Genomic DNA, 8,976 nt, shown 5'->3' on the forward strand with positions numbered 1-8,976 from the left:
TACGGTACCCTCTGTATGCACCGCCCCCCCCCCCCCATGAAACGCACGCTGCGCTCCGAGCTGCATCCAATCAGAGCTGCAGCAGTGAGCGCGTCATCCTGTTCTTCCCCAGTGATTTGCTTGCTGGCGCCATTGAGAGCAGTGCCGCGGAGGAGAGCTGAGGCAGGACAACATAAAAACCCGGTATGTAAGTGGGAGTGAGGGGGCATGATGGAGGAAAAAAGAAGAACTCAGGGGGCATGATGGAGTGAAAAGAAGGACTGATGGTCATAATTTTATTATTCTGTCTGTTTTGACCCCCAGACATGAGTACAAAAAGGAAGAGCTATACTGTTGAGTATAAGAAAGCAATTGTAGAGGAGTCACATGGCAAGAATCTTGCGGTTTTCTGTAAAGAAAAACTTTTGGATCTTCGAATGGTCAGAAAATGGAGAGCAGATTATAATAACCTCAATCAACAGGTGGATGAGGGAAAAGGGAAAAAGCGCAGGTCTGGATCAGGTCGGCAGCCCTTATATCCTGACTTGGAGATCCTCATTGGTGAATGGATTGCTGACAGGGGAGCAAAGGCCTTGGTTGTGCGCAGGGCTGATATTCAAGCATTTGCCCTTTCAATGGCACCAGAGTTTGAAATGGTCTCAGAAGGATTCAAAGCATCACAATACTGGTTGGACGGTTTCCTTCAGCGGTATGAACTGTCCCTAAGAAGATCAACAACACTGTTTAAGCTGGAAGATGCTGAAGTTATTAAACGTGCACTTGCATTCAAGTCCTTTATTGATAGGATCGACATTTCCAAGTACCAAACCTGCAATATGATTGCTATGGATGAAACTGCAGTGTTTATGGGACAAGGATCTCAAACAACAATTCATCACAGGGGTGCAACGTCAATCTACATTCCCACCACTGGCTATGAAAGTGCACGGGTCACCTGTGTTTTGGCAATTCGTTTGGATGGAAAGAAAGCCACACCTCTAATCATCAGTAAGGGCAAGAAAGATAAGATTGAACATGTATCTGGCATTTACGTTCTTGAAACCGAAAAAGCCTGGTGTACACAAGCCGTTATAAGAAAGTGGGTTGATTTAATGCTGCCACTTGTTATGCGAGGTAACCAAAGAGGTCTGATAGTCTGGGATTCAGCCAGCACTCACCGCGCTAAAGAAATGAAGAACTTCCTTGCAGAGAGAAGAATAGATCAAGTAATGATTCCTGCAGGAATGACTGCCTATCTCCAGACCCTTGATATTGCAATAAAGAAGCCATTCAAGGACCATTTGCGCATGGAAGTCAATGACTACACTGAAAATAGAATGGAAAGAAATCAGCGTGGAAACTTTGTGAAGCCCTGTCTGCAAGAAGTTGTGACTTGGGTGAAGAAGTCATGGGATAAAATTAACAGCTGTGTCGCCAAGGCACTACGAGCAGGTTACCTGGACTAGACATATTCATTTAAAGAGAGCTATATTGCTGGACATGACAGATTGGGTCCACTTCTTCTGAAGGAAATGGAAGCGCGAGACATCCAGGAAGGAATTCAGGGTATGGACACTTATGATGATGTTGTTGAAGAAGATGACATGATCATTATTGAATAAAGGTACATTTTTTTGTTCACATTTACCTGTTTATTAAAATTGCTGTCAATGTTCATTAAAATAAGCCCTCCCCTGAAAATAAGCCCTCTGGTGTTTTTCTGTCCAAAAAATAATAAGACAGTGTCTTATTATCGGGGAAACACGGTATGTCAGTCAGGTACTGTGCTAAATCCTGGGAATACCAAGGAAAGAACAACAGTTCTTTACTGAGCTCAAGAAGTTGACATTCTGATGGGGTAAAGATAACATGGAAACAACAAGGGCACACAAGATAGATACAGACCAAAGGGAAGAGAAGCTCAAAGAAGAAGGCACTAGCGGCTGGAAGATGAGAAGGCCTAGGAACGGCTTCCTGCAGAAGACAGAATTTGAGCAGAGGACTGAAGGAAGCCAAGGAAACAGAGGGATAAGGGAATGAAGCATTCCAGGCATCAGAGACAGCTAGTCTAAAGGCAAAGGCAGGTGATGAATAATCTTGTTTAAGAAACTGTAGTTGGCTTTAGTGGTGCAGTAGCTACAGCCCTGGGACTGGCATCAGAAGACGGGAGTTCAAATGTGACCTTGGTCACTTTACCTGTTCTATCCAGGGCAAACCTTTGTTTACCTTAAGTTTCTTCAACTGTGAAATGGGGATAATAACAGCACCTACCTTATAGGGTTGCTTTGTGAGGATTAAATGAGACATTTCTAAAGAGTGCCTGGTTCATAGTAAATTCTATATAAATGATTATTCACTCTCTCTTCCCAGGAGGCCAATGTTAGATTGTATAGTGCACGGAAGGGAGTAAAGTGTAACAAGACTGGAAAGTTAGGAAGGGTTCAGGTTATAAAGAGCTTTAAATGCTGAATGGAGACTTCATATTTAGTTCTACAGCAGGGAGCCACTAGAGCCCATTAATTAGGGTTAGGGTTGGGTCGGTAGGAGGTAACATGGTCAGATCTATGCTTTAGAAATCACCTTGGCAATTGAATGAAGGATGATTTGGAATGGGGACAGACTTGAAGAGGGAAACCAGAAAGCTTATGCAATAGTCTAGGTAATAAATGATGATGGCCCATACTAAGAGTTTTATGAGTAGAGAAAAGGGGATATATATGAGAGATGTCATGAAGGTAAAAAATGGCAGTATTTGACAAAACCCTGGATGTGTGGGGTGAACTAGAGTTAAGAGTTAAAATGAGGGCTGAGGCCTTGACAATAAGGCATGATATGAAGAATGAGAACAGGTCAGACAGAATCAAAAGAAAGCAACATCACAAAAAATTTAGGATGTATGGGAGGAGGTGTCAAATACTAGAGAGGCCATTAGATCTGGCAAATCAGAGACTGTTGAGAAATCTGCGGAGTTTACATGTTGAAGACAAAACACAGATGATGGAATTTATAAGAGCTAACAATCAACCTATTAGAATAATCTGAAAATGGAGTTAATAGTAGCTCCTATTTTCCAGGGTTATATTGAGGACATTTGTAAATTTGTAAAGCACTCTGCAATTCTTAAAGCACTATAAAGACTAGCTAGTCTTAAGAGATTGGGGAAATTCATTAAACCACTTGTAACAAGAAGTCAATGGTAAAGCGTATATACCCTTTGACTAGGGATACCACTACTAGTCTATACTCCAGAGATCAAAGAAAAATAGGACCCATATGTACAAAAATATTTATAGCAGCTCTTTCTGTAGTGCCAAGAAGTGGAAACTAAAGAAGTGTCCATCAAATGGTGAATGGCTGAATAAATTACTAAATATGAAAGTAACAGAATATATTAGGCCCTAAGAAATGAAGCAGGGTTTCAGAAAAATCTAGGAAAACTAATATAAAGTGAGGCCACATATGAAGAGAATCAGGAGAACAATTTATACAATAAAGGAAGCTGTCAAGATAAAATAGGTTTGGCTGTTCCCCCATGCCTGTAATACTTCTTGTCCTTATCTCTGCCTCTAGGCTTCCGTGTTTTTTTGGTAAAAGAATCCACTAAAATTCAACCTTCTGCAAGAAGCCTTTCCCAGCTCTAACATTACCTACAAGTTATTCTACACAGGGTGTCTCAAATAGCCTAAAACCATACTAAGGCTTTTGGAACACCCTGTACTTTTGTTTTATCTCCCATACCTGAACTCAGGGGGGTCGGGTTGGACGGAATCACAAAAATTCTGGGAGGATCCAGGAAGAGGTCATTAACAGTGTCAAATGCTACAGATGAAGGGTGTTCAATGTGGGAGGGGGGGAGACAGTTTTGGGGTTCCTAGGTAGCCCCAGGCCTTTTTTTCTATTCCTAGGGTCCTGAACATAAAGCAGTTTTTAGTACTTAATAAATGTGACTTACAGACTCTGTTCAAGGGCAAAAACCGGGGGACCCACAGAGACAGGCTACTACTCATGTCCTTTTAGACCTGAAGGTTTCAGAATTTTAAGACTAAAAATTTCAGGCCTGTACAACATGAGGTTTTGCTTTGTTCTGGGTATGCATCCTTGTTACAAAGGTTTTTGTTTTTGTTCTCCAAGGGGGAGGGGGAGGTAAATAAGGAGAAAACAGATGTTCGTTAATGGGGGGAGCCAATGCCTCCATGACTTCCAAGATGTGACAACTTAGACATCAGGGGCAGCTAAGAAGCTCCTTTTCGGCACCTGCAGACCCCTACCCCACCAACCTAGGGAATGAAACGCACCTCTGGTTGGGGGCTAAATCCTACGGAAAAGGCTTTCGGGATGCACAGACGAAAGGATGTAGTTTACAACACCGGGGGCGGAAGCTCGGTGCCCAGCCAGGCCGCGTCACGGGAAGCACCAGCCCAGCTCCCACAGCCATCCCCATCCCCATCCCCACCCCACCTCCCCACGAGGTCTGCGCGATAATCCGAGGAAGCGGCGGCGATGGTCCCGCCCCCCGGAAGGCGGCTCCTCCAACCGAGGCTGGAGGGAGGGACATCCGCGACAGCCTGGGCCGCGGGACTCGGGGCACGCTGCGTCCCTTCCCTCTCCGCGGCTCCCGCGCGTACTGGGCCTCCCCCGAGTCTCACTAACCCCGGGCGTCCTAGGCCTGCGGCGGACGGCTCCCGTCTACACCTCCCTCCTCCCCCGCAGCTCTGTGACTGGGGACGTGCGTGATCACCCCCTCCCCCGCCCCCGGCACGATCCTCCACGGAGCCCACGCTGACACAGCCCTGGTGACCCTAGTATCCGCCCGGCCCGCGTGGTTCCTCCGCCCGCCTTCCTCCTCCCGCTCCGCTCACCTGGTCTCCTGGTTACTGAATTTCTTGGTGACCACCTTGCCCAGCTCCAGCCCCAGCCTGTCTGCCACTTTCTGGGACAGGTCCTGGTGCGAACTGCCGCTGAACAGCACGATGTTGGGCATGGCGGGCGCTCGGCAGGGGACGGCGGTGGCGACAACGGCTGCTGCTTCTGCTGGTGGCGGGAGCCTGGGCGGGAGACGGAGTCTGCAGGGGCGGGGCCGGAGCCGGGCTCCGCCTCGGCCACTGGGGGAGGAAATGGCCCCGCAGCCGCCGCGGGGAGGTGCCCGGCCGGCCCCCCCCCCTTCCCGTGACCACCTCCCCCGCGGCCGGCAGGGGGCGGGGCCTCGCCACTCTCCGCCCCCGGGGCGGGGCCTAGCCGATTTGGGCAGGAGGGTATTTAAATGTGGTGGGGGGGGAGGGGAAGGCAGACCCTTGCTCCCTGGTCCTTTGCTAGCCCTTCCCTCTGGTGCTGGCTTGTTTTATGAAGGGCCTGGAGTGTTTTTGAAAAACTGACAAATCCCTTTGGTTTCTACTCTCCCTCCCACCCCAGGTGTCAGAGTTTATGTAACTTTTCCCTAAAGGGATTCAAATTATTAAACTGACCGTCCACATAGTAGGCGCCTAATGTTTGTTAAGGCTGCTCCATTGGTACCGGAGTCTGCAAGGCACTGGATCCGGAAGACATGAGTTCAAGTTCGATGTCAGATCCTAGTTGTGTGACCCTGTGGGCAAGTCATTTAATCCTGTTTACCTCAGTTTCCTCATCTATAAAATGAATTGGAGAAGGAAATGGGAAACCGGTTTCATTCGGGTACCTTTGCCAAGAAAATCCCAAATAGGGTCATGAAGAGTCAGACAAGACTGAAGTGATTCAACAACGTTTATTAAACAAGCTGGGGGACCCCAAATTAAGAACTAAAGCATTAAGCCTGCCTGGCACAGGGAGGTCATGACTGCCCCTTCAGTAAACTGTACTCCCTGTCATTTTGGGGATCAAATATAAAATCCTTTGGCGTTCACATTCCATCTTGATTTGTGCTACCTCTCACCCAAAATGATAACTCAGCGATGCAGTGGTTTGCTCTTTGTTTCTCTATTCCCCTGCTCCAGGCATTTTCACTGACTTTTTAAAAAATTTTTTGGTCTTTATTTATTTTTACTTACTTTTAGTTTACAAGATTCAGTTCCACAGTTCTTTCAGTTTCAAATTTTCTTCCCCTCCCCCAATGGCAGCGTACAATCAAGTATAGGATCTGCAAATATTTTCACATTAGACATTAGGTTATAAAGGATTGTATCAGATGGAATGAACAATGGGAAAGAGGAAACAAAACCAAACAAGAAAAAGAAAGAGAGCTGGTAATTTGCTTCAATCTGGATTCAAACTGTTCTTTCTAGTTCTTTCTCTGAATGTAGACACCTCTCTCCATCATGAGTCTTTTGGAGTTGGTTTCCCATTCTTGTCATTCCCTTCCTTCTCACCCCCACTTCCCAGCTTCCTTTAAGTGCCTGCTAAAATCCCACCTTCTACAGGAGAACCTTCTGGTGATTATTGCCAATTTGTCCTATTTATAAGCTTGTCTGTACATAGTTCTTTGCATATTGTCCCCTCCATTGGACTGTGAGCTTGAAGGCAGGGTCTGTCTTTTCTTTGTACTCCCAGTGCTTTAACACAGTGCCCACATGTTTAATTTTTATTGACTGACTCCCATCTTTAATTTGGCATCGATGAGTTTCTTGGTTTAACAGTCAATAAACATTAAGAAACTGCTATGTGCCATGCACTGTGCTAAACTCTGGGTATACAGCCCCTGCTCTCAAGGAAATTACAATCTAATGGAAGAAAAACACAGGAAAGCAAGCTAGAGGGTCTGAGGTAGGGTGGGGGTAGGGGAAAGAGAAGGTACCCTAAGGGTTGGACCTTGTGTAGAAATCAGGGAATTCCCAAAGTAGTGGAACCAGGTGAGAAATGAGGACTTTTTAGGCCTTGGTGTCTAACTTATAATTTTCTTCATCACAGTCTGTATACTTAATTCATATTATGAGCCTTGCTAGGTTATAATGGGACAGAAGAGTTAAAAACAAGAGTTGGCATCTAATTGGTTATATGGGATTGGGAAGGATGATGGTGTGCTCCACAGAAGTAGAGAAGTTCAAAAGAGTTTGGGGGCAAACTGATTCTGCACATGTTAAATTTGATATGTCTTTGGTACCTCTGGTTTGTAATATGGGGCAGTTAGGTTGTACAGTTGATAGTGTGCTCTACCAGAAATCAAGAAGACTTGAGTTCAAATCCAGCCTCAGACATATTCCCTGAGTGACTGAGGACAAGTTACTCTAACTCAGTTTCCTGATCTGTCAAATCAGGATAATAATAGTCCTACCTCACGGGGTTATTGTGAGGATAAAATGAGTAAATATTTATGAAGTGCTTTGCAAACCTTAATGTGATATGTTGTTGTTATTAAATATCCAGTAAATAGCAAGAGATGTAAGACTGTCTCCAGAGAGATCTAGAGAGAGACTAGGCCTCTACATGAAAATCACCTGGATAGACATCATAGTTAAGCACATGATAGCTGATGAAGTCACCAAGTAGAGAGGGAAAAGAAGAGTGCCTAGTAAGTACAGAGCCTTTAGATATACAAGTAGGAGATGTGATATGGGATGATGAACCAGCAAAGGAGAATAAGGAGGAGTTGTCACACAGGAATGATAAAAGAGTGTTATGAAAAGCCATAGAGGAGAGAGAGTATGCAGGAGGAGTGGTCAATGGTATCAAATGCTGGAGATGTCAAAAAGGAGGAGGATTAAGGAAAGGCCATCAGATTGGGCACCTAAGACTTATGAATACATGCTTGCAAGTCACCTTGGTATGGTACGAATTGTTAAAATATATTAAATTTTGAAGTGCCCTGCATATAATAAAATGACAAATCAAATAATAGTCTTCAGCTCTACTGAATCCATGACTTCTAATTCAACTCTTCTCCAACACTACAACAGCTTATAGCTGGTGGATTCTTGAATCATAAGATGCTAGGGTCCCTTCAAGGGTTAACTCAGGTTATTGTGACATATAATTGTTAACATAAGTTTAAGTTAACTATTAAAATATATTCTGTCATATTTTAATATTCTTTGTTAGCTTTTTTATTATCTGGCTCTCACATATATGCCTGCAAAGATTTCAATGATCTTTCTTACTTGAAACTTACATTGTAATCAGCATGGACCAAATTCAGTCTTGAATAAGGAATTGGTAACCTTGAATAAGGCATTGTAAACCTAAGTAGTTTTATGATAAAACACTTGACATCATTGTATTCTGACTTCATCCTCTAAGAAACAAGAGATGCTGTCTGATAATATTAGCAGCTAAAATTTTATAGTACTTTAAGGATAACAAAACACCTTCCTCACAATAATCCTAAGGGAGAGGTGGCTGTGGAAACTGAGGAGCATATTGGTGAAGTTTCTTGTGCGTTCACATAGCTAGTGACATGGGCAGAGTCTTCCTGTCTCCAAGTCTAGCATTCTTAACTAATATGGTGTATTGCCTTTAAAAATTAGCCTTTCTACCAGAGGTTCTTAACCTTTTTTTGTGTAATGGCAGTCAGGTGAAGCCTTGCACCCCTTTTCAGAATGATGCTTTTAAAGGAATAAAATAAAGTACATAGGACTACAAAGGAAACCAATTCTATTGAAGGTTATCTGTATCTATGTGTATAGTATATCTATACATACACACATACATACATATATGAGGCAGTTGATGGCACAATGGAGAGAGTGCTGGGCTCAGAGAAAAGAAGACCTGAGTTCAAATCCAGCCTCAGAAACTCCCTAGCTGTGTAACCTCAAACAAATCACTTAACCTCTGTTTGCCTTTGGATCAGTGATCCACTGGAGAAGGAAATGGCAAACCACTCTAGTATCTTTGCCAAGAAAACTCAATGGACACAGGTCCATGGGATCACAAAGAGTCAGATATGATTGAACAACACACATATATGTACATGTATGTATGTACATAGAGAGATAGCTAGATGGTTATTAAAGTTCTCAGACTCAAGGTTAAAAAATCCTGATCTCTCTCTCTCTCTCTCTCTCTCTCTCTCTCTCTCTCTCTCTCTCT

At 44.1% G+C, this 8,976-nt stretch overlaps 1 protein-coding gene across 4 annotated transcripts in view; it reads right to left on the reverse strand.

The window, feature by feature from the left end:
* LOC138142062 (ribose-phosphate pyrophosphokinase 2) overlaps positions 1–5,112 on the reverse strand; it is a 39,120-nt gene extending 34,008 nt beyond the window's left edge. Inside the window, exon 1 of one of the 4 annotated variants that reach the window (XM_069062991.1) lies at positions 4,839–5,112. In XM_069062991.1, the coding sequence (XP_068919092.1) occupies positions 4,839–4,960 (122 nt within the window). In that variant the 5' untranslated portion in view covers positions 4,961–5,112. Of the gene's footprint in view, positions 1–4,274; positions 4,427–4,838 lie in introns of those variants that run through there. The other 3 variants (XM_069062987.1, XM_069062990.1, XM_069062988.1) reach the window with 3 other exon arrangements.
* Between the last annotated feature and the right edge of the window lie 3,864 nt (positions 5,113–8,976).

The sequence above is a fragment of the Petaurus breviceps genome, unplaced genomic scaffold, assembly GCF_028583685.1.
Source record: "Petaurus breviceps papuanus isolate PSGF00001 unplaced genomic scaffold, PetGlider_PUasm1.0 90515, whole genome shotgun sequence".
In the NCBI taxonomy this organism is placed as follows: domain Eukaryota; kingdom Metazoa; phylum Chordata; class Mammalia; order Diprotodontia; family Petauridae; genus Petaurus; species Petaurus breviceps.